This window comes from Gracilinanus agilis, chromosome 6, assembly GCF_016433145.1.
Source record: "Gracilinanus agilis isolate LMUSP501 chromosome 6, AgileGrace, whole genome shotgun sequence".
Lineage (NCBI taxonomy): Eukaryota > Metazoa > Chordata > Mammalia > Didelphimorphia > Didelphidae > Gracilinanus > Gracilinanus agilis.
In genome coordinates this window covers 63,763,913-63,790,952 of record NC_058135.1, presented here as the reverse complement: position 1 = coordinate 63,790,952, position 27,040 = coordinate 63,763,913, and the positions used below count along the sequence as shown (strand labels likewise).

Here is a 27,040-nt window from a genome sequence, read left to right as displayed (position 1 = left end):
AGGGTGGAAATTTGGGGCCCTGGAACTCCTGGTGTGTGTTCTATGCCAGTGATTACAAATCTAAAGGATATTTGTGCTTTGTATAGTTCTACCTGAAATTGAAAGGGGACACACGTGAAAATTGGGACAAATAGGAGCTTTACCTTCTGGCTCTGAGGCCCATCTCCCTCATCTGAGGCCCCATCTTCTTGCTGATCATAAGTAGGACCTCCCAGAACTCGAATTCTCTTCTCACACTGTTTCTTTGCCACAGTCAGCTGGTTAATATACCTTTTCATATTCCTGGCTCTCAGGAGGTCAGCTTTCATTGCAGCCGTCTCTTTGCCTGTTGGTGGAGTAACAGACAGGATCCAATTAATGAAGACATGATACGCCAGCTCAGAACCATAGGCAGACTGACTCAGCATTTCAGAATCAGAATCACATCTACTATGTGGAAATATCCTCAACTACTATGAATTCATCCACACAAGTAATTCAATACTCCAAGGATCTACCATTTACTGACACAAATGTTCATTGTATATTAGAACACCTTCCCTTCCTCATGCCTTACTGGGAAGTCTTTGGCAATTACTCTGAACAAAACATTTATCTCTTAGTGGTCAATTAAAAATTTTTTTCCAATAGTAAGCCTATCTGAATTTAGATAGACTGGTCCTCTGACACCAGACCAAGAATCCACTGCAAGGAATTTATTCAAAGCAAGCAAAAATCTTGCTAATGTGTCAACTTTGACATTTTTTTCCTTGGTTGCTGAAACAATGAGCTTAGAGAGCTCTGACTTCCCCTAAGCTACCGGTTTAATTCTTTCTGGTGAAATGATCAGATTGATTCTATGTGGGTTTTTTTTTTTAAATCATTCTATTTATGATTAATTGATCTTGTCCTACTTCTGCCCAAGTCATGGTTCTCTGGCCTGTAAAGAGTTAAGTTTAGAAATCCAGCCCTGCTAATCACTGTTGTAGTCTGGCCTCACAGAAATCTGTTATCCTTGAGAGATGTGGGAGGACACCGGGGAGTCTGGGCTAGTATCTTTATACACCAAGCTATCCTTCAAGGATGTCTGGTGTGTTATCTAAAGAAGTCTGATCCACTATCTCAAATCTTGCAGGTGGACTCAAACAATGAACGCTTCTGTGTCATAGGAGGGAAGAAGGGGGGCTGTTGTTAGCTCCTTTTCCCAAATTTCCAACCAATCATGTTGTTCCTCATGCTTCAGCTTTGTAACTGATTTCACCACTCATGATGCTGAACTCTTTTAATCAGTCATAACTTGTTCACTGCCTACAAAATTATGCCCTTTGTTTTGGACTCCCCAAAGCTATTTAGGGGAGCTGTCCCTTTCATTTGGGATCTTAGCTTTGCTGAGGAAGGTCAGATATTCATTAGTGATAAATTTATGCTTTACTAATAAACTGATCATGCTCAGAAATTTGTGCCCTGGTCCTCTTTATTTTCACTGTTACATTAGGATAGGTTTGTTCCTATACTTAGAGGACATCATTCAGATTCTTTGGGGGATCAACCCTAGGAAAAACTGAACACAGTTTTTATTTTTTTATTTCTGGATATTTTTATTTAATTAATTAATTTTGGGATATTTTCCCACAGTTACAAGATTCATGTTCTTTCCCTCCCCTCCCATAGCCAACAAGCAATTCCACTGGGTTTTACATGTGTCATTGGTCAAGACCTATTTCCATATTATTAATATTTGCAAAAGAGTGATCATTTAGATTCTACATCCCCAATCATATCCCCATCAACACATGTGATCAAGCAGTTGTTTTTCTTCTGTGTTTCAATTCCCACAGTTCTTCCTCTGAATGTGGATAGTTGAACACAGTTTTTAAATTCAACTCTGACCAAAATTTATTAATTACTTCTTGGGTACAGAGCATTGTGCTTGGTGCTGGAGATGAGGCAAGGTATTTTACCTGAGGCAATGTCTCTGTTTTTACGTACTTAAAAGTCTAAAAGGAAGGGGCAGCTGGGTAGCTCAGTGGATTGAGAGGCAGGCATAGAGACAGGAGGTCCTAGGTTCAAATCTGGCCTCAGACACTTCGCAGCTGTGTGACCCTGGGCAAGTCACTTGACCCCCATTGCCCACCCTTACCACTCTTCCACCTAGAAGCCAATACACAGAAGGTAAGGGTTTAAAAAAAATAAAACAAAAATTTTTTAAAGTCTAAAAGGAGAAGAAGATGCAGGTACTATAAAAATAATAAATAATGGTAACTAAAATTTTATACAGCCCTTAAAGGTTTGCAAAGGACTTTACATATAATATCTTAGTTGATCCTTATTACAACTCTATGAGGCAGGTATTATTATTATCATTTACAGTTAAGGAAACGGAGGTTGAGAGAGATGAAGTATTTGGCCCAGAAATATACAAAAGATAAGGGTTTTAAACCCAAGTTTTAATGACCTGGGGCCACAGCTAGGTGACTCAGTGGATAGAGTACTAGACCTGGAGTCAGGAAGACTCATCTTTCTGAGTTCAAATCTGGCCCCAGACACTTACTAGCTATATGACCCTGGGCAAGCCACTTAAACCTCCTTGCCTCAGTTTCTTTATCTGTAAAATGAGTTGGAGAAGGAAATAGCAAACTGCTCTAATATCTTTATCAAGATACCTTCAAATAGGAACATGCAGAGTCACCCAAGACTGAAAAACAACTTAAGGACCTGAAGTCAGTTCTCTATTCACTGGTACAACTCTGCCTTCCAAGATACAACACTACTGTATAAATGCATTACAGTGAAAACATATTACTTTGAGACCCTGATGGGGGAAGGGCAAATCATAATTAATAGGAGGAATCAGGAAAGACTTCTTAGAAATGGTGTCATTGGAATGGTGATTTGAAAGCTGGGTAGGAATTCCACAGACAAATGAAAAATGGAGAACAAGTTTGGAAAAAGGTAAGGGGAAGTGGCTAGAGTGTGGGGGAAGTGGTGAGTACTTCAGTGTGGCTACAGTTTAAAGCAGTGATGGGCAAACTTTTTAAAGAGGGGCCAAAGGAAAGAAAATGCTCATTCATCTGTCAGTCTGTTTCTAAGGCAACTCTTTCTAAGTTTTATTGTGTTGCATCTTACTCATCGTATTCATCAGATTAGGAATAATGTCGTGCTGCCAGATAGAACATTTCAGGGGGCTGCATCTGGCCGGCATCTTGCCCATCACTGGTTTAGAGCACGTAGGAGAAGGTTGGTGTGAGAGAATCTTAGAAAGGAAAGTGGGTTTATCCTTGGAAGGAGTCACTAAAGATTTCTGAGTGAAGGATGGACAGGGTTTGATGGATGCCTAAGGAGACTAGTCGGACATCAGGCTAGTAGGCTGGTGTAACCATCCTATTTAAGTCTTAAAGGAAATTGGAACAAGGGGACGAATGTGAGATGTGTTATGCAAGTGGCATCAGGTACCTTCATCAGACTGAAGATGACTGTAGATGACTGGGGTCAGAGGATATGGATTCGGATCCTGACTGTCACTGACTAACTCTTTGACCCTGAACAAAATCCTTAATCGCTCTGGGCCTTACTTTCCTCATCTGTGAAATGAAAAGGTTGAACTAGATGTTCTTAAGGATCCTTTTTGGTTTTTCAATCTTACACTTTCCTGTACCAATATGTAGGCCATCCAAAAGTCTTGGTGGTTTTAAGCAACTCTTAGAGTTACACTAAGACTTTGGGACACCCTGCATCAGAGAGAGCCTTTACAATTCCTAAAAGGGGTTCGTAGGAGGTTATTGGATGAGTTGCCACATCTGAGTGTTCTGTGAAGCACTTTCTCTGACCTCAATGTTAGTTTCTCAACTTTTAGAATATTTGGCTGACAGTTGCTGATAAAGGAATTCATTTTCCTCAGTCTCTGCCTTTAGAAAAACAAAGCAAAGCAAAAACCTAGCCTTTTCTAAGTTGGGCGGAAGGCCAATTCAGCTTGCCAAAGACAAGAACTTATACCCGAGAATAAATGTTACCCGAGTGTCTTGATGTCCACCCAGAAGCGTCCGCTACGAGAGATCATTAGAGGAGGGCCACTGAACAGTTTCCTCTCCTGAAAATCTCAAATTTGACTTCACGAATGCCACTTGCACCAAGTTAAATTTCACAAAACTCAAATTCCTTGGACTTTCAATATCAATCTCAGTGCCAAACAATCCGTGTAGTGAGGATGCTGACAAGGTTTCAATTCAGATGAACAGAGAGTAAGTATATGGGAGGGTAGTGGGAAAGGGCACCTATATTCATCCCCCATATCCCTCTTTTCCCAAGGAAGGCTTAAGATCCCTTCTATAAGAACAAAGACCAGAAGCAGCTTCATAGAAGGAGGAGGGGGGGACAAAATAAAGGAAAAGAAAAGATCCCACAACCCAGCTGCAGAGCTGAGGAGAATGTTCTCATGTTGGAGGGCTTGAATGTAAAGGCTCACGTGAATCTGCTCTGTTTGTTAATGAGCAATACAAGGCTATTGTCCTATGACAAAGCTTCCTGCTCTCCCCAAAGAACAGCTTGTTGCTCAGACAATTCCATGTATTTTTGCCTTGGAAAATTAATCCCACGTTCGGCAATGAATGCCTACCATGGTGCCCTGCCCGCCCATATTTCTGACTAGCGAAAATCCTGGCAAATCCAGTGATCCCAGTGAATACGCTGCTTTGTGACCTTGAAACCCATTCAGCCAAGAAATATCCACATGTCGAGAAGAGTGTCCGAGAACGTGTGCACAACTACACTTTACATGACATTATCACTGAGCTCAAACCCAATTCATTCGGCACTTGTTCTATAGGGTCTTAAGGATTTAAGGTAAATGGGACTCACAGTAATGGGCACTGTCAAAACCCTGTTGAATGCAGAATGCCTAATCCGGCTTAGGAAGGCAGGTCTGGTGGACAGTGAGCCAAGGGAATGACTTCCTAAAGCTCGTGGGAGGATAAAAACAAGGAGGGTGAAATAATCCAGAGAAATGACAACCATCGGGACAATTTTTCCCTCTACTTGATACAATCTTGATTCTACCGAGGACAGATGTCAAAAAACAAGAGCAGTCTAGAGGAAAGATGGAAGCCAGGCCATTGAGAGGACCGGCGAGCATCCACTCCACAAGCACTGATTGATTGAATGAAATGGGGCTAGTTTAGCCTGAAGGAAATAAGAATAAGGGGAGGTAATGGTAAGTGTCTTCTAGTTTTTGACAATTGCTTTCAAGGCTGTGAAATGCCATTTTCAGGGACAGGACTTGTTCTGCCCAGTTCCTAAACAGAATGAGGGACACTGAGTGGCTTTTAAGAAAAAAAATTGGAATGATTTGAGCTATCCAACAAAGGAATGCATTGCTTTGGCAGGTAGCGATTACCTCTAAGCTGGAGGACATTAAGGGTCGGCTGAACAAGTATTTTGTCAGGGATAATGGAATCATAGATTTAGAGCTAGAAGGTGGCTTTGAGTCAACTGAGTCCAACACCCCACCCTGCTTCCCCATTTTACAAATGAGACAACTGAAACACAGAGAAATTCAGTGGGATGCCCGAGAGCATAAAGCTATTAACTCTCTGAAGTGGGATTTGAATCACATCTTTTTTTTTTCTTGTAAATATATTTTAATTTTATTTTTTTCTGAGTTACACATGTATTATCATGCAAAATATATTTCCATATTGTTCATTTTTGTAAGTGAATCATCTTAGAAAGCTAAAACTTGAACCACATTTTAATGATGCCATGTGAAGCACCCAATGCACTACACCGCATTGCCTCACATGTTACAGAGGGGATTCCCCATCAAGTGTGGGGAGTGGGGGACTAGAAGGTCTCTGAGGTCCCTTAAACATCTGAAATTCTGTGATTTTGTCAGAAAAAAGAAAATGGGGGAGAATCTACATTTAGGTAAGACATCCAGAAAAGTTTCTGACTATAAAAGTGTGGGGAGCAATAGTAGGTTTATGAAGGAGAAGCACATCAGAGATTTTAGATTTTTAAGGGTGGAACTAACATCCAGAGAGCAGAGGACTTTCTTTGAGGCACAGGGAAGAAGACTAAGTGACTATATGAGGAGATGTTTAAAATTTTGTGTTTATTTTTTAAATATCCTTACCTTCTGTCTTAGAATCAAAACTAAGTATTAGTTCCAAGGCAGAAGAGTGGTAAGGGCTAGGCAACTGACATATGTGACTTGCCCAGGGTCACACAGCTGGGAAGTGTCTGAGGTCACATTTGCACCCAAGTACTCCCATCTCCAGGGCTGGTTCTCTTTCTACTAAGCCATCTAAATGCCCCTTAAAATTTTTTTAAAATGCTAGAAGGCAACTATTTCTGCTTTTACCATTAAACTACAAAGAAATAATAGATCCAGGGATATGGACAGCTCTTAAAAGAATTGCAGTCTACAATCTGTCAGATGAAAATGTTCTCACAACTATAAAAAGAATAGAAAAGCACATTAAACAACTTTGAGATGATATTTCATGTCCCACATATTGACAAAGTCAGGGGATAAAATGGGGACAGTACATATTGGAGGGGCTGGGCAGGGGCATACAAATAAACTGAAAAAAAAATAAAATTAGTTGAACCACTCTGGATACCAACTGGGAATTCTCTAAGAAAACTAATGAAACTGTTCATACCTTTTGACTAGTAATCTCACTACTGCATTGCACAAATATTCCAGAGGTCAAAGGCAGAAATAAAATTTTAATATATACTAAAATACTTATAGCAGTAATTTTTGTGGTGGCCAAAGATTGGAAATAAATTGGAGAGGAGTGGGGGGTGGGGAGAAAATATGGTATTGGAATGGAATAGAATATTATTGCACAGCAAAATATGAAGACTCTGAAGCATTCAGAGAAACACGAGAACATATTTATGGACTAATAAGTTGTACCAAAAGATCAATGTGCCCAATTGCCATAACAGGGTAAATGAAAAAGATCTTGAAAAGAAAGTTGCTGGACTAAGTGGATCAAGAGCCAGGCTTGTAGTCAGGAGGTCTTAGGTTCAAATTTGTCCTCAGACACTTCCTACCTGTGTGACCCTGGGCAAGTCACTTAACCTCAAAAGCCTAGTCCTTACTATACTTTTGCCTTAGAAGTGATACCTTTTTCGGTCAGAAGGTAAGAGTTTTCTAAAACAAGAAAAAGAAAGCTGAATAGAGAATAACTGAAGACATAACCAAGAATCACACTGAAGAATACAATGAAACCCCCATAACTACTTCTTCTTGACATAGGGACAGGAGACTATCAGAGTACAAGGTTACATATATTGTCAGGAGCTATCATTGTATCAGATGCTTTCATTCAACTCTTCTCCTTTGTTACAAGGCAGGTTTAACTGAGGGGTGGAACAGAGGGGAACCAGCTCAGCCATGCTTCATTCTTCTTCTTCGAAGATCACTCTAGCTCTGGAATTCCCACACTGGACGTACCCTCTGCCTTTCCGGTCTCTCCCACTAGATAGATTCTCGTAGATCCTCTGGTTAACGAGGGCTCCAGGGTTAGGCATGTTTTTATTACCCTTCTGGCTGCACTCTTGACTTTCTCTCTCAACCCTCTTAGCCACCCACCAACCTTTGTCTCCCTCCCATTTCCCATCAGAAGTAGAACGTCATTAGAATGCAAGCTCCTTTTTAAGATACAATTGAATGCAAGCTCCTTTTTAAGATACAATTGCACACTTAATAGACTGTAGCATAGTATAAACACAACTTTTATATGCCCTGGGAAACAAACAAAAAAAAACTTGTTTGACTTGTTATTGAGATATTTGCTTTATTCAGTGGTCTGGAAGCGAACCCACAATATCTCTGAGGTCTGCTTGTACTTTATTTTGTCACATTACATTTAAAAATAGGTTTAATGATGTCTTTTTGCTTTTACTAATATTATCTAACATTTATACACAGTGCACATAACTTAATTTAAAAATATTTTATTGCTAAATGATGCTAATGATCATCTAAGCCTTGAGAGAGTTGTAATCTTTCTGTGGATGGAGGGTCTTGCCTCATTGTTGATGGCTGCTGACTGAGCGTGGTGGTAGGGTGGATGTGACAAGTTCTTAAAATAAGATGACGATGCAGTATGCCACATCGAGTGACTCTTTCACTTGAATACTAGAGGCCATTGTAGGGTCACTAATTGGCCCAACTTCAATATTGTTATATCTCAGGGAACAGGGAGGCTTGAGGAATGGGAGAGAGGCAGGAGAACAGCTAGTCGGTGGAGCCATCAGAACACACACAACATTTCTCTCTTCGGTTTGCAATCATATGTAGGCATGGTTTGTGGTGCCCTTCTATGGGCGTAATTCATGGTGTCCCAAAACAATTAAAAAGCGACATCAAAGATCACTGATCACAGGTCACCCTAATAGAAATAATAATAAAGAAAAAGTCTGAAATAGCTCAAGAATTGCCAAAATGTGGCACAGGGATACAGTGTGAGCACATTGTTGAAAAATGGTGCCAATAGACTTGCTCAACACAGGGTTGCCACAGACCTTCGATTTGTAAAAAGCCCAATAAAATGAGGTATATCTTTATTTTTGAAACAGAAATAGAATGTGAACATCACAGATTATCCAACCAAAGTATCACTGCCCTATATAGACTTAGAAAGAAACCAATACTAGACTCTTTTTCTCCTCTCACATTTATTCCATAGAATTCTAAGGATAACTCGACCACATGGGTCTCCAACAGGACAAATGGGGAAATAATGAGTGATGTCAGAGATAGCTAGGTGACACAGAGGATACAGTGCTGGGCTTGGGGTCATAAAGACTTGAGTTTGAGTAGTGCTCCTGGCACTTGCTAGCTCTCCCTGACCCTTGGCAGATCACCAAACTTTTCTTAGCCTCTGTTTCTGGCTTATCATGGATCCCTCAGTCTTTTACCACATTTCCTTCTTCAACTTCCAATAGCCTGGGAGGTTTGGGGAGCCCAGTTTGAAGTACAAAGGAATGTCTTGGAGCAGAGTGAGATTGAAGCTGATTGGCAAGTCTCCAATTCCTGTCCCGAAGGCCCTCAAAATGGATTTCAATTGTTTGGGTGGGAAGCAGAGTGGCCCATTAGGAAATCTTACCCTTATAACGTGAATCAACAGTGATAGACCTTAAGTGCTGTCCCTAAACGTAATATCAGAAATTTTATACTAAACTCCCTCATTATTAGAGTTCAGCAAATAGGTATGTGTTTACTTTGGGACAACTTGAAAAACTGTTCTCAGAAAGAGTCCTTGAATTTTTAAGATGATGGCCAGGAGCAATCCTCAGAATTTACCGAAAATCATGAAGCTCTTCAAAGCTATCGAAAACCATCTCTGAAAGCTGCCTAGCACTTTAATATTACTTTTCAATTTAGTCCGGTATGTTCTTTTGAAAGAGAGGAAATGGAATTCTTTCATCAAGATAAATGCTTAAAAGGTCCAAGTTAAAAATTAATCTTTTCTATTTCATACAAGCAGAAATCCAAGTAATACAGTCAAAGGCATTCTATGTTTTATCAGGAACTAAATAGATATATGCATAAGTATGGGGAGCATGAAAGGAGTTTAGGAATCAATCACACAATTTAGAATGAGACAGATGACATGTAGGACTATGCCTACAATGGGTGCTTTGTTCCTTTATTTGAAATATCACGAGTAACAGAATTTCTATAACACCTGTGAAAGGGACTTCAAACAGTTTTCTTATGCAAATGTTGAAAAGGAATGGCAATATATAATTTTAGTTTGTTCATTAAATTATGTCAAGAAAATTCTATCTCTCCACCCACTTTGCCCAGATAGCTAAAGTTTGAAAGGATCTGAAATGACTTAATAGAATGTACATTGAGAAAAATCAATGAATAAGCAGGTGCAGTAGAGATAGCACAGGGCCTACGGTTAGGAAGATCTGAGTTCAAATACAGCCCTAGATGCTTACTATGTGCCTCTGGGCAAGCCACTGATCCTCTCTTTGCCTCAGTTCCTTATCTATAAAATGGGATCATACTGGATAAGGAAATGGCAAGAAGATCTCATGGACATTCCATGGGGTCACATAAAGTCAGACAAAACTGAACAAAGGAATAGCAATAAATGTGCCAAGAACAAAAAGACAAAAATGAAATAGTCCCAGCTTTCAGGAAGATTACATTCTATCATGAGACAAGATGTAGACAAGTATATTAAAAAAATCTAAGGCAATTGTTTTTTCAGATTCTAAGACCTTTCTCTCTTGAGTAGTCCAATCTCTTTTACCTAATTCTGGGTTAAACTCACTGACTATTTATATCAGGACTTAATTTATCTTCCATGGCTTGCATTTTAAAATATTTTTATTATGGCATTTCAATGAAATTGATTTCCTTTGTAAACTTGTGAATTTTAATTTAGATTTAGAAATATAATCCTAAGAAAGAGGCTATAGCTGTGTTGGTGAACCTATGGCACACATGCCAGAGGAGGCTGTGACCTCTCCCCTTCTCCATGCATGCCTTGAGGACATTTCTCACATCATTCACCCCTCTGCCCAGCAGTCTAACAGGAGTGCTTCCTCCCTCCCCAATCTGGGGTAAAGGCAGCACCCATGCATCATGAAGGTTGCAGTTTGAGCACTCATCTCTAAAAGGTTCACCATCACTGGTCTATAGGGTTTACCAGACTGCCAAAGAACAATCCATGACACAAAAAGCCTTAAGAATCCAAAATTTACAGCATTTATACAAAGGAAGATGTAATGATGCCCTAGTTCTAGCTCAGACACTAGGCATTCTTTATCCAAGTCAAGCATTTGTCAAGGGACTAGCATGTGCCAGGCACTGCACTAAGTGCTGGAAGTACAAAGGAAAGCAAAAGACAGTAGGAAAAACAATGGGCTTAGAGTCAGGGAGTTAGAGTTCAAATTCTGGCTCCAATACTTAATACCAGTATGGTCTTCATATGGCATAGCAGGTAGTCAATCAAGGATTTATTCAATAGCTAGTATGTGCCAGGCACTGTGATAAGTATTGGGTTTACAAAGAAAGGCAAAAGATAGTCTCTACTGTCAAGGAACTCACAGTCTGATGGGGGAGACAACATTACAACTATATGCAAACCGTACATTCACAGTATAAACTGAAGATAATCACTAGAGAAAGGCACTCAAATTAAGGTGGATTTTAAACATCTTCTTGTGGAAGGTAGGACTTCAGTTGAATCTTGATGGAAGCCAGTAAGTAGAAATGAAGGGGAAGAGAATTCTAGGCACAGAAACAAGTAAAAATACCCCAAGTCAGGAGATAAGGGTATAATGTGCAAGTTACAACAAGAAGGCCATTGTCACTGGATCACTGTGTGTGTGTGTGTGTGTGTGTGTGTGTGTGTGTGTGTGTGTTTGTATATGTAAATATATGTGAGATTAGAAGATTGAAAAGGTAGGATGGGTCTATGTTATGAAAATAGAGGATTTTCTATTTGATCCTGAAGGTAATAGGGAGCCAGTGGAGGTAACATGGTCAGATCTGAGTTTTCAGAAGAGCAGTTTGATAGTCAAGTGGAGATTGGATGAGAGTAGGAAGAGATCTGAGGTAATGAGCACAAACATAAGGATATTGCAATAATCCAGGGTAGTAGCAGTATCAGAGAAGAAGAGAGTACATATGCAAGAGATATTATGAAGACAGAAATGACAAGATTTAGCAACTGTTCAGATCAGGGCAGGATGGGAGGAGGGAAGAGGGAGAATGAGTGGAGGAAAACACAAATGTTTTGAGTCTGGTTGACTAAGAGAATGGTGGTATCTTCAACAGAAATAGGAAAATTAAGGATGGCTTCAGGGGAAAGGGGCAATAAGTTCAAATGTTCATATCTTAAATATGCTGAATTTAGAATATCTATAGGACATCCAATTCGAGATATCCAAAAGGCACTTTAGGTGTGAGGATGGAGGTTAGGGCTGGATAAGCAGGTCTGGACAAGCAGTGAAAGCACCAGCAAAGAAGGAACAGCTGAACCCATGGAAGTTGATGAAACAAACAGAGCAAAATAATATAGAAGAAGAGAAGAAGCCCAGGACAGAACCCTGAGGAATATCCACCATTAGGGAATGTGGCCTGGATAAAGATCCAGCAGGCGATTGATCAGGCAGGCAAGAAGAGAACCAGGCAAGAGAAATGTCATGGAAACTTAGAGAGAAGAGAATATGAAGGAGAAAAGTGATTGATGATGTCAGTGGCTGCAGAGGTCAAGGAGAATGAAGATTGAGAAAATACCAACTGACTTGGCAATCAAGAGATCATTGGTAACTTTGGAGAGAGCAATTTCGGTTGAATGATAAGGTCAAGAATTGGATAGCAGAGATTCGAGAAGAGAGTAAGAGGAAAAGAAGTGAAAAGCACCTTATTGTCAATGGCCTTTTCAAAGAGTTTAGCCCCTAAAGGGAAGAGAGACATGAAACAATAGCTAGCAAGGATGAATGGATCTGGTAAGGATTTTTTTTCCAACAAGGGATGACATGGACATATATGTGGGCAGGAGGGAAACAGTCAGGCAAACCGAGAGGAATAGAAGATTTGTGGAGATGATGGAGGAGACAATATGTGGGAGAACACCAGATGCATGGGATTCCTGCCTATGCCAAAGGAAATGGACCACTTCTTTATGTAAGACTGTGAAAGAAGAGAGAGTGGCAGAAGGCATCTGAGTGAAGTGAGGTGAAGAGGAGAGAAGGAATTCTTAGTGAATGAGCTCTTGAGGCCATTGAAAGAAGAGGCCAGATTCTCAGCTGAGGGTGGGAGGAAGAGGAGTCATGGGAAGTGTGAGGAAGGACAGAAAAGTTTGACTGGGATAGTGAATCTGTTAGGGAGATATAAAGAGGATCTTGCTACACTGATGATGCCAAAAATGTTATCGACTTCTTTATTCACCTCTCTAAGAAGAATTTGTGAGCTATGCCATCCTTCCATTTATCTATAATTTCCTTTTGCCTTCTGGTTTCTTGCAAAGATTGATATAATTCAGTTCCACTGATATAATGCAGTCCATAATTCCTAGACAAGAATCACAGATTTAGAGTTACCAGCAACTAGGTCAGTGTTTACAGATCTAAGATAGCCAAAGGACTGTCTCTTCTGCTTTTCTATTGCTCTATTTCAATCATTTTACCAGCAGAACTCTGAATGTGACTGAGGGTCATTTGGGGTCTTCTTTGTTTTGTGGTTTACCATTCCCTTCTTCAGCTCATTTTATAGATGAGGAACTGAGTCACATAAGGTTGAGTGACTTGCCTAGGGTCAACAGCTAGTAATACAGTTTATGGTCAAAGGACTCATGGTCATCCCTCTAGTGATGAGCTCCTTTCTCTGCCCTTAAGTAGGCTGGTCTTCAGAAGTAGTCACAATCTGTTGCCAAGACCAGTCACATATTTGAAGCCTTTCCAGCAAGGCAGAACCTGCCAGTGTTTACATTCCCCGGAACAGCTTTCGACCGCCCAGGGTTGCCACCATTCCACAAAAAAGACAATAGTTTCTCATCTATAAAATGAGAGGGCTAAGCCCATTACTTATATTTACTTCCCACTCTAAGATTCTCACCTAAGACAATGTTTTCAGCCATCTTTGTTAGGTGCTACCACTTAAACAATGCAGAATTCAATGATTCTAGCCAATAGAGTGGAATTCCAGGTAGTCCTCAAATTACAAATGAGTGGCATTCACAGCAATATTCATTTTTTAAGTTGTACATTCAGCACTCAGAATTCATTACCTAAAGAAACAATGTTATAAAATGATTGGCTTCACAGGCTGATCTTACATATCTGACGTGGCTAAAATCATGCCAGTGGCAGACCCCAGTCTCCCTGCTCAGGAGGATGAGTGGAATCCTCAGAGATGTTATCAGCACAGCCAAAGGGTGGGAAGCTCTGGAGGTGGCTAAAAGCAGGGACAAAACACCTTTGGCACAAACAGGTCTCATGGGAATTCAAGGATTCGATGTAAAGTTTAGAGAAGGCACGGATCCTTCCTTCATGAAGCTCAGAGTCTAGGAAGATGGAGATGGGGCTAAGGGGGAGCCTTCTACATGGACGTATTTTTCACAACTTAAGTGCTTACTTTGAGCCCTACTGAAATGTTAAAGGGTAGTGTAAATCATAGGTCTGCAAGGGATCTTCAGAAATCATTTATACCTTCTCTGGGAAGCATCATGTTTAGGTAGTGTCACACAGAAGAAAAAGCCTGGAAGACTCTAGATTTAGTTGGCAAATAGTAGGTACTTAATGCTTCTTCTCCTTGAGAGGGGGGATTGTTATTTCTTTATATTTGTACACACATACACACACACACACATCCCAGTGCCTAGCATACAGATTGAAAATGAGGAGCTTGGGGTTAAATTTTACTTCAATTACTTACTAGCTGAGTGAACTTGGGTAAACGTCTTCCTCTCACTGGGTCTTAGTTTATCATTTTTAAGCTGGTATGTTTGGAATAAAGCATCTCTAAAGTCCCTCCCAGTTCTAAATCCTGTGATTCTGTGATAGAGGAGATGGATTGTTTTAAGCCCTCCAGTGTGGAGATATCACAAGGTCCCTTAATCCTCAAAACCTGCGAACTATGAATTTAAAAAAATTTTAAGAAATACTATGATAGCTCATAATGGCAAGTACTCAAAGGTCAACGTATTTCTTAAGGCTTTAGGTACTTAATAAATGTCCATTGACTGTCTCATTCTAAGAGTGTATTCTACAGCTCTCTTGTTTGGCAAGTGCCTGTACTCTGGAGATAATGAAATTCAGCTACACGAAGTTTTATGAAATAAAATGAGGAAACCGTCCATTCTCCATGATGGTCGTGCTGTCATTTATTTACTTATTTATTGTAGCCAGCTGATTCAGATGGACTCTATATTCTCTACTGTGTTCAGGTTAATGAAGCTTTACTATGTGATTACCTTAACAGATTCCTGAAAACATTCTACAATTCAGAACAGCATGAGAACACGTTTTGTTAAAAAGCTGAAATCTTTGCATTTCTTTTTTTAAACCCATTTTTTACCTTCTAACCTAATATTACTCTAGGACATAAGAGCAAATTAGAGGCTAAGTGACTTGATCCAGGATCACACAAAGCTAGGAAGCATCTGAGGCCACATTTGAACCCAGGTCCTCCCAACTCCAGGACTGGCTCTATTCACTATGTTACCTAGCTGCCTTCTCCCCTCCTCCCATCCCCTTGGGATTCTCAATATCTCAGTTCAGGCCAGATTTGGCATATAAGGCTATGATCTTTATTCAATGACATTGACAAGAAATATTTCTGTTATAGTTTCTATAAAATGCCAACTTATTTTGACAGGTCATTCCTTAACACTTTTGCCCATTCTATGAGGTTAGAACTGTGAACTCACAATGTTGATGACCGAGACTCGCTAGTGTAACTTATTTTTTTTGCCTAAATTTCCTTTTTTTAAATAATTATACACTGCTAGTTATTGCTGTTCAGTTGTTTTAGTTGTATCTGGCTCTTCATGAGTTTATTTAGGATTTTCTTGTCAAAGATACTGGAGCAATTTGCCATTTCCTTCTCTAGCTCATTTTACAGATAAGGAAACTGAGGTAAACAGAATTGAGTGCCTTGTTGAGGGACACACAATTAGTAAGTATCTGAAGTCAGATTTGAACTCCAGAAGATGAGTCTTCTTCGCTTCAGGACTGGCACCCTATCCATTGTGCTACCTAAATGCCCATATCCTGCTAGTCCTATACTCCAAAAAGAGATCAATATTCTTTTTGTAAAAATACTTAAAGCAGCTCTTTTTGTGGAAGCAACAAATCTGGAAGCTAAGAGATGTTTTACAGTTGAGGAACAACTGAATGTGCTGTGGCATATGAATAATGATTACTATCGTATTATAAGAAATGAGAAAAAAATGATTTCAAAAAGACATGCAAAGACTTATGTGAACTGATGCAGTGTAAAGTGAGTTGATGCATCAGAACAATTTATACTACAAAATCAATATTAGTGGGGCAGCTGGGTAGCTCAGTAGATTGAGAGTCAGGCCTTGAGAGGGGAGGTCCTGGGTTCAAATCAAGTGGCCTCAGACACTTCCCAGCTGTGTGACCCTGGGCAAGTCACTTGACCCGCATTGCCCACTCTTACCACTCTTCCACCTAGGAGCCAATACACAGAAGTTAAGGGCTTAAAAAAATCAATATTAGAAAAAAGAATGAATTTTGAGAACTTTTATAAAGTGATGAAGAATGAAATTAGTGGAACCAGGAGAACAATTTACACAATGACACTGTTAAAAACAAACAACTTGGAAATCTGTAAGAACTATGATCAATGTGATGATCATTCATGATTCCATAAGACCAATGATCCATGACAGATGAAGGATTTAGGTTGCAGAATGAGATGTGTGGATTTTTATATATAATCAAATTGATTTTGTTTGGCTTTGTATATTTGTTAAAATAATAAAAAAAGTTTCTTTCCTTTTTCTTCTCAAAAAAGGGAGAGAGGATAGATTTCTGTTCATTTGAAAAAGATAAGCATGATATAGATATGAAATATTTCATGCATTTTCCCATGACATTCCTATCCCACCTAACTTTTTTACCTTGTTACAGGAAAACTCTCTATTTGTGGGATCAATCTGTAAATGTATGTAATGTCAAAACAAAATGTGTAACTGTTGATTTGTGAAAACACATCAATAAAAGTGAAAAGGCACTTGAACTTCTGCGAGATGCACTTCATTTTCTAAAGTCATATATTAAATCCAACCAACCAGATATGTGGTTATAATAGTGTTATGTGGAATTAATAGCAATTTAACCTTTGCACTTTTTTGTTACTTTATTTCATTCTCATAACACGAAATTTCCCAGTTGGCTTATATCCCCCTTCTTAACGTTTTTTATTTTCCCATAAAGAAAGATGAAGAGATTTTAAACCCTTACTTCACCTTGGCATCTATACTATCAGTTCCAAGGCAGAACTGCAGTAAGGGCTAACCAATTGGAGTTAAATATCTTGCCTAGGGCCACATAGCTATGAAATTCAAGTCAGAGGTCAGATTTGAACTCAGGGCCTCTAGGTTTTGTGCTCTATCCACTGAGCCTCCTACCTGCCCCTCTTACATATATTTTTTTTTGTTTTAATAACAAATTTCCACCTACGTTTTCTAAAGTTATATGATCCATATTGTCTCCCTCCCTTCTTCCCCGCCCCCTCCCAGAACTAGCAAGCAATTCAATCTGGGTTATACATGTATTATCAAGCAAAACATATTTCCAGGATATTAATTTTTATAAGTGAATAATCTTATAAAACCAAAACCTCAAAGCATATAATCAAATAAACAAATGATAAATCATATGTTTTCATCTGTATTTATACTCCCACAGTTCTTTCTCTGGAGATGTATAACATTCTTCCTCAAAACTCCCTCACAATTGTCCTGGATCATTCTATTGCTATTAGTAGCAAAGTCTATCACATTTGATTGTCCCATAATATTTCAGTTACTGTGTATAATGCTGTCCTGGTTCTGCTTATTTCACTCTGTATCAGTTCATTAAGGTCTTTCTAGTTCTTATAGAAATTAATTGTTTCATCATTTCTTATAGCACAATAGTATTCCATCACCATCACATACCACAATTTGTTCAGCCATTCCCCAGTTGAGGGACATCCCTTTAGTTTCCAATGCTATAAATATTTTTGTACAAACAGGTCCTTTCCCATTTCCATATATTTTTAATGCTTTATTCACACTTTTTTCTTTCTTTTTGACATCTTGCCACTACCCATTAACCAACCCATTCTCCTATTTCTACAAAAGAGGCTCTCTTAGTTCTCTAAAGCAAAATAAATCAATATATTGACTATGTTTGAAAATGTGCCCCATTCTGCAGTTCCAATCCATCATCTTTCTACCATGAGGCAAGATGCTAGCTTTATCATTGGATCTCTAAATCAGAATTGGTATAGATCAATCTAAAGTCACATGCAGACTCAATTATACTTGTTCCTGCTTTTGCCTAATTAGTCTCTCCCCATCTACAGAAAGTCAGTTCTATTGTATCCTGTGTTTTCTTGGAATCATAATAATCAAATTACCTGGGGCCTGAGCTAAGGGTATTTTGCAAGTTCTCTCGTCATACTTCATTTCTTCAAAAGGCAAAAATATCTTCAAGAGGGAGGAAAAGGAATATTAAATAGTTATGGCACTTTAAAAAGTAATCAGCTTATAACATAAACAGAGATTTTGTTCTCTTGAAGGGAAAAGGCTTGGCTATAAGCCTAACTGCTTTAAAACTAAAATGAAACTATCTGGAGACATTTGTTTGATTTTACTCAGGCTTGAGGTAATAGTATTGCTTTAGAATTTGTAACAATTTCTGGAAAAAGCGTGTAGAACAAGGAAACAGCACCAAGGTCCTGTCTTTATCAAGCTTCCATGGAACTGTCCTGATGGAAAGAAAGAACACCTATTTATTTGAACCCTCAGCTTCAGAGACCATTTAGTCAGGTAACTCCTAATGCACTAAACTGCATCTTTTAAAACAAACAAAAACAAAGAACCTGATATATTTTCATAATTTTTAAAAATCTGACTTTGTCACAGTAGATTTTTTTATTTCAAAAGATCTAAAGGGTTTCTTGCAGATGATTACAAGATTAATACACTGGGAAAAAGATAAACATATAGGAGCAAACTTTCAATTGAATGTTGAATATTCTTTGTAAAAGGCCAACATTTTTGGTTTTCCTTAAATGTTTTCATTTCTAAAATTGTAATAAGAACACAGAAATAAGTTTCAAAAATCAAGAGTCTAAATCATCTATAAAAGAATCTAAATATATCACTCCATCTTCACTCTATCCTTGCCAAGTGGCACTAACAACTCATACCTAAAATTCCATAAATACATACAAATTTGACAGAGTTTATAAAGAGCTTTCCTCCCAACAACCCTGTGAAAGGATTACCATGCCCATTTCACAGATGAGAAACTGAGAATGAGCCACTATTTCAGAAACAGAAGAAATACACTCAGGGATATTTTGTTTAGGATTGTCTGATGAAAAGTAGAGTACACCTTACTAATAAAGATGATCTGCTGTCTTTCAACTGAAGTTAGTTTGGACAGTGGAGAGAAGGTGTAATATAATCACAGGACTTGGATTCAAATTCCAGTGCTACCTCTTCCTATCTGTATGACCTGGGGCGAGTCACCTAACCCAGGCAGTTAGTTGGCCCAGTGAATGAAAATTCTGAATTCAATTCCATAGTTTTAGGCACAGAATAGCTATGTGAGTTGGGGTAAAATCACTTCACCACTATTTGCCTCAGTTTACTCAACTGTAAAATGGGGATAATAATAGTGCCCTCCCAGTGTTGTTGAGAGTAAATCATACTGTTTGGACAGATGATCTTTTCGACCTAAAAGGAGTGGAGAGGATTCTGAAATATGTGGTGAGATATTACCTTAAGCAGCAGCCAATCAGCAAATCCAACAAACCCTTTTTTCCAAGGTAAAGTATATACAGTATTATTACCTTAATGGCTATGGCCTCATAGGATCTTTTACCCAATTTACAGAATACAAATTCATTCATAGAACCAGACGAGACTACATCTCATTGAATGAGGCTAGGAGATTTAGCTCTGGAGACAAGCATATCATCCATGTGGGGCGTCAAATGAAACATTCCCACACATCCTTTGCTACGGTAGCTCTCTTTTGAGTGGGGCTATTACCTAATGGCACAATGCTATTTTCAACAGACTTCTTAAAGTTATCAAAGAGCCAGAAAAAAAAAAAAACGAGATTCAGGTAAATTCAACTTCATAATCTTGGACTGTACCACTACTATCAACGATACTATCATACCCTTTGAAAACAGATATTCTGTCTTCCAATCAGCCAAAGTCGGTAAGATTAAAAAATATCAGATAATCTTTTGGTACAGGAATATATTGCCTAACATATTGACTTTCTCTCTTGGCCTCAAGGGATAAACAAATTACATACAAATATCTATGCCTTTATCTAATTTTTGATTAAAATGTGGACCAGAACATCAGCAACTCAAGTAATTAAAAAAGAAATCACTATCTATTAAATCATTCAATGAACTTAGGGACATGTGAAAATATCAGGTTTGTAGAAACCTCCCACCAATCTCTTTATTTAGGAAAAAAGAATAGAAAGGGCTTAGACCAGTGATTCCCAAAGTGGGTGCCACCGCCCCCTGGTGGATGCTGCAGTGATCCAGGGAGGTGGTGATGGCCACAGGTGCATTTATCTTTCCTATTAATTGCTATTAAAATAAAAAAAATTAATTTCCAGGGGGGCTAAGTAATGTTTTTTCTGGAAAGGGGGTGGTAGGCCAAAACAGTTTGGGAACTACTGCCTCAGACCAATGAATCAGGAATCTAAAGGGTGGTGAGATGCTGTACATATTACACACACACATAAATAAATCTGTAAATATATGTATATACTTGTAAAATAGTTTGGGATAACATAATTGTAATATAGGAGATTTACATATATGTAAATACATGTACATGTATATATGTGTATATATGATTTTGTATATTCTGAATATGTTATAAGATATATAGGATATGTCTGCATATATAGAATGTTTATAGTTGCTCTAATGCAAATTTTTTAAAATCTGTACATATATACATATGTAAGATATATGTGTACATGTATGTAGATATAAGTGTAGATTATGTAAAATAGATATGTAAATAGTTAAATTGTTGCATAACTTAGATTCTTAAGATAGGATACTCAGTTCAGAGTTCCATGTAGTCAGTTTGGCTTTATGTAATAGCAATAGTATTTAGCATAAAAAAAGGTTTTGTTTTGAATTATTTAGCTTAGATTTTTTGAATGCATTTTGCATAAGTTTATTTTTTACTTAGACATATCGTTTTTTGTAAAAGCTTATGCTACATTGTATTTTATAATTTTTTCTATTTTCTATTTTTATACATTGCTATAATATATTTTAGATAAGATGGTTTTATGTATTAGCTTAGCATCATAGTTTTTTTACACACTGTTTTTGAGAAAGTTTTGTGTTTGCATTTTGACTTTTTGGATTTTATTGTATTCTTTTATACTTTGCAGTTTGTATTTGTATTCAGGGATTTTTTTCTTGCTTGTTTTGTTTCTACAAATGTTTGCATTTTGTTTTGATCTTTGTTTATTGTAAATCCTTTCCTTTCCTTTTTCTAGTTTGGTTCCTTAGCGTAAATAGATAGGAAGTGAGTGTGGGCTGTTTGTTATTTTGGGGGTAAGAATATTAATTAGGGATAAGATAAAGTGATTTAAGTTTTTTGGTGCACAGACACCAAAACATTTTTGTCAAAATGAATTTTGGTCTGTGCAAAAGGGTGTAATATTATGAAGAAAGGAGAGAATGGGTGTAAACAGGTAAGAGAGAGATTTTGCACAGAGATCAGGGTGCTGGATCTTGCCACATGCCCTGGAACTACAGAGCTTGGTATGTAATGTGGGAAATATATAAAAAAGGACACAGAGAGCTGCCTGAAGCTGACAACTTCCTCCTGTTTGGGATCTCTACAAGCCTAGGAGGGGTTTGTTTCTTGTCCCCTTAAAACCAAAGCTACGTATCCTGTTGTCCCATTTGATAAATCTTTTCTACTATGTGATCTACTCGTGTTCCAGTATCCTGAGACTACCATGAAGATCTCTGCTGGCAAGCCAGTAAGCTGTCAGGGGAAGGTCTGAAGCCATCTTGGGTCTATCCTGAAGAGGGTTGATCCCTGAAATAAAGGGTCAGTCTAACTACTCTGAAAGACTATAAAATCTAACAAAACATTATCTGGGAGGATTATTAGTGTCAGGTAGATAGTTAGCCAGGAATTTCTTAAGACAGCCAGAGTAAGAAAGCAGGCAGCCAGAAGACCTGAATACACCCCTTTGCAGGGGTCTTAGAAAGGTGGGGTGGTTTAGTCAGAACCCCTTAGTCAGGGTATCTTATTCCCTAATCCTCCCTTCTAGCTTACCGTGGTTTAAAATAAACCCTTGACCTGTTTCATGCATCTGTCTGTGAATCTGAGTGCACTGGCCCGGTGAGGTGTTGGTGGGCCTCATCACTGTGGGTTACCAATAACACCTTGGTATCTCACCTCTACAGAAACAACCATAAAAACTATCCACCTATTTCACACTTGATAGCTGTTTTAGGCAAGTCACTTACTTCACTTCTATGCTGGACCTTTCTCTATTGGCAGAAGCAGTTTCCATGCTGTCTGTCCTACACAGAATAAAAATACAGATTCCTATAATAAAGCAAGTATTTGGTAAGAACCTATTCTGTGCTATGCTCTAGGGATACAAAGACAAGGATGAAATGTAATTATGTACCCAAGAGCTCTTGTTCTTGGATAACAAACATTCATTCCCTCAGGGAGAACCTTCCTTGGGATCCCTCAGAGTTTTCAAAGTCAGTCTGAGAGTACCTATATTTAGGGTAACACCTAAAGAGATGTTTTAAATGCATCAGGGATTATCTGTGTCCAATCAGAAATTAATATAACTCTCTAGACTGGTCCCAACATCACTCAGGGGATGACCCCTAATCAGCTCAAAATCTTCAAGAGATGATTTACACTGGACTTCAATTAAGCAAAGGATCTCAGACTCTGAATCATAAAGTGGTTCCTTGGCACTAAAAAAACCCAATTTATAATTTTCAGAAATACCATATCCAGAATATTTATTAAAAATTCTACATAGTAATATTAAATTTTATTATTGGCCTGTCACTTTTAATGAGACCAGTAATTCCTTTCCATCCAATTCAACAAATAGTTATTAAGTTTCTTCTACATTCAAGGTACTGCATTAGTGACATAATAATGAAAAATTAGGGAGTCTCTGTTCTCAAGGGGTCTATAGCCTCCTGGAAGGGATATGACATATGTGCAGATAAACACAAGATGAAGCAGGATTGGGAAAGAGGACAGATAGATGTTAGATTTGTAGTTCATTGGCATTTAGGTAGAAAGTTAAACTTAATTTTACTTTAATTAAAATTTAAAAATTAAAATGAGATCAGAAGACTTCACCAAAGGAGAGAGTATTAGGAAAAAAGAGGGTCCAAGAGAGAGTCTTGAGGGATACCCAAAATTTGGAAGTAATTTCACCTTTACTTGTTGAAACCCTGAGGGAGAGAGAGCAAGGCTGGAATGGGCTAATGCTTATAGAACCTGATAAAGGACAGTGACATGATTTCTCTCTTCCCCCCCACTCTTTTCTCTATCCCTGAGAGGGCAAATCTTTTCCTCAAAACTTCTCTGTTCTTTAGAATTTGAATATGCTTCCTGTTTTAATAAGTGTTGAAACTAGTTGAGATTAAGGACATCATTCATTATAACTTCACTGAGTTTAGGTGCTTCATTTGTGAGTAGAGAGTTGCAACAACAGTTGGGCATGGTGGCTAGAGATGACAAAGGAATAGAGTTCCAACTCTCTGTTTGGAATCATCAGGATTCTATCCTGACTGGGAGTACCTGAGCTACCTAAGAGAGGATCGCATGGGTTATCATATTTTATAAACTTTCTAAACTGGGCAAAAGTTGAACCTGGGCTTTGCCCTTGTCAAGGATCTGAGTCATGAGTAAGTAAATTTAAGTGGTAAAAGAAGAGGGTGTGTAAAAGAAGAAGAGTTTCCCTAAGATATAGATGCTTCAGCCAAGTTTTCTCCCCTCAGGGTGCTCTCATAAAAAAGTAAGCAGAAAAATCACTCCTCTCCCAAAAAAGTAATTGAGAAAGCATGATCCTACTCACTCATAGGACGGTGGGATCCAGCTACAAGGGAGCAGCTTGTTTTCCTAATAGACTAACCACATCCAGTCACACATTCCCACTGCCATATGTATCTCTGTGTCTCCTCCAGCAACACCTAAGTACTGCGAGGGCAGATGTGGCCATTTGCATGGGTGGAATGAGTGTCCACACCGATGAAATTTTAGTTCCTTTTACTGAAAGGTGTTAGAATATTGAGATATTTTTTTCAACACCTAGAACAATGCATTATAAATATCTATAGCCTGGTAAGAGTTTGTCGAACGAACATCATTCATCTCTTGGTACACGGCATTTTCTTGGCTACTGCTGCAATTATAATTAATTACATGGCTTCGGCTTCTCATCCATTTTGATGAGATTTTATTTCTCATTCTAATTTCTACTCTGGATTAATTTAAGAAAAGTCTAACAGTATCAAAATTAGACTGGCTTTGGGAAAAGTCATGCAGTCACTTTTAGTGTACTTACATGACCTACCACAAATGGAAATTTGGAAGACCTCTACTTTTAAAAATTGCAAAGAAATACTGTAAACCTAAGTAATATTTTGGGGCATAGTCTTGAACTATACTTAAAAGCAGAATATCTTATTAAGGCAAACAAATTATTTTCAGTTAATCTGAGGATATCTAGAGCATGTACTATTTGGATAAATTTCCGTGTTAAACTAGAGGGACTATTTAATCATGTAAATTAAAATAAAATTAACCTTAATAATGAATTTTGTCGGGATATGTCCAAGACAGCTTGACATAATCAGCAATGCTGAATCTGGTATCAGGAAGACCTAGCAATCTTTCAAGGGTTAATTTAAATGCATTGTTACCCTTCATATTAGAAATTTTACTTAAAATAATTGGCTACTTAAAGTAATGAGATAAGGAGATAGGAGAGGCCAACCATACAAAATTAGTAGTTTAGAAGCTCCTTATACCATCCCTCACCACTTCTCCAGCTCAAAAACACTATCCCAGGCCAGGAAGGGTATTCACTAGCAATTCCCCTAACAAGTGTTGGCTGAAAGAGTAGGGGGCTAGTTTCAAAGAACATTTCTGAGGCCATCTTAGAGCTGGGAGAAGAGTAGGCTGCTTTGATAGATCTGTGAGCTTCCTCCAGTGAAGGAGAAGCCAAACCATCCATGCCTATCCATCTTGTCCTATCCAAGTCCTGTAAACCCACTAGAGGGATGGGGGCCTTTCTCTTGACATCACATAGATACCAATGGAAGCTATAGACTATCCATCAGTTATCACTCCTTCTTGCCCCTTGGCCAGTCATGCCAGCTGGGGACATAGAGAAGAAAACAGAAATTGTGTCTTGAAAGTAAGACCAGCTAGTCCCCAGATCTCAATTCAATTCAAATACCTCTTGTGCTAGGCATTAGAAAAATTGAAAACCTTATTGTTAAAAGTAGTTAAGTTTGTACAATTTGTACTCTGAAAATCATAGGCTGGGAAAATTTTTCCTTCTTTTGCAAACCAAAGAAATTGAAGTATGGCTAAATTTCCTGTGAGTTAATACTGGTAATCAGGTTGACAAAGCTCTCCAGGGCAATCTAACATGATTACATCTCTGCTCATTTTTGAGGCACATCCATAATCAAGGCCCAAAGAGTCATAGGTGGGTTTTTCCTCCCCACCAAAGCTGTACAAAAGAATGACAAGAATAATAGCCCACAAGTAAAATAGAAAATGATAGGAGGCAAAAAGAGAAATAAGAAAAATAGAATCATAGGCATAAATTTATAGCCCTTTAAGGTTTGCAAAATACTTTCATCTGCATCTATATATCTACATGTATCTGTTTGCATGCATTCATATATGTATGTATGTTTATGCATACACACATATTTAGATATAGTCATTTTATCCTCACAATTCTGTGAAATGGTGCTATTATTATTCCCATTTTAAATATATATAAAAAAACTAAGTCCAAGAGAGGTGATGTACCTAGAGTTGCACATCAAATAAATGTCTAAGGCTGGACTTAAACTCAGGTCTTCCTGATCCCAAGCCTTAATTACTTTATAGAAGGAGAGAACTTTTTTAAAAAAAGTATGACACCTGTTCAATTAATGATCTGTATAACTACAATTAAATCCATCAAATTCCTCTTGGGGCCTTCCTTCCACCCACCCCCCCCAGACTCATAATTTCTTTAAAATAGGAAACTCCTCAGGAGGAAAATTCCTATCAATTCAGATCAGCACCTATTCTGCAACTTACCCTCTTAGAGAGTTACCCTGGACACAGAGAGGTTAGGTGACTTGCCTTTACATAACCATAAATGTCATTGGTAGGACATGAATAGCGACCACACATTCTAGATTTCTTGATTTCTTTCTTCTTTCCTTCCTTCCTTCCTTCCTTCCTTCCTTCCTTCCTTCCTTCCTTCTTTCCTTCCTTCCTTCTTTCCTTCCTTCTTTCTTTCCTTCCTTTCAACCCTTGCCTTCCATTTTAGAATCAATACTATGTTTTGGTTCCAAAGCAGAAACCTAGCTGTGTGACCCTGGGCAAGTTACTTAATCCCCACTACCTACCCCTATTTGATATATATATATATGTATATATATGTATATATATATGCATATATTAGATATAGATATAGATATAGATATAGAAAACCCTTAACTTCCATCTTGGAATCAATACTGTGTATTGGTTCCAAGGCAGAAGAGTGGTAAGGACTAGGCAATGGGGGTCAAGAGACTTGCCTGGGGCCACACAACTAGAAAGTGTCTGAGGCCACATTTGAACCCAAGACCTCCTGGCTTGCAATCCACTGAACCACCTAGCTACCCTTTTTCCTGGAATTTTCAATTATTCTGTTCCAGCCTTCTCACCAACTATCAAAAGTGTCTCAGAAGTTTCCTTATTTCAGCAAACAGTAACTGAAAGAATCAAGTCAATCAGCATTCCAAAAATAAGGCAAATTAGTCCTAGAAGAATGAAAGCCAAAAACCCCAGAAAATAATAGGCTGAAGAAACAGCAGGATCTAAACTGGGGCAGGAGTACGTGAGATGCAGGTAGCATGGTGATAACTAATCTCTACGTTTCCACCAGCTGAAAGCCAATTCATGCCATGCTGTGTGTTCACGTGAGCACCCACACAGCTTTCCTGATTTGGAGAGGGGAAGGAGGCATTGATAACAAAATGGATCTTTTCAAGTGATAATTCATCCTA

General features: G+C 38.4%; 1 protein-coding gene across 1 annotated transcript in view; it reads right to left on the bottom strand.

The window, feature by feature from the left end:
- SNX25 (sorting nexin 25) overlaps window positions 1-27,040 on the bottom strand; it is a 240,541-nt gene that overhangs the window by 72,745 nt on the left and 140,756 nt on the right. The window contains exon 7 of the mRNA XM_044681650.1: window positions 144-325. Within this exon, the coding sequence (XP_044537585.1) occupies window positions 144-325 (182 nt within the window). The remainder of the gene's footprint in view (window positions 1-143; window positions 326-27,040) is intronic.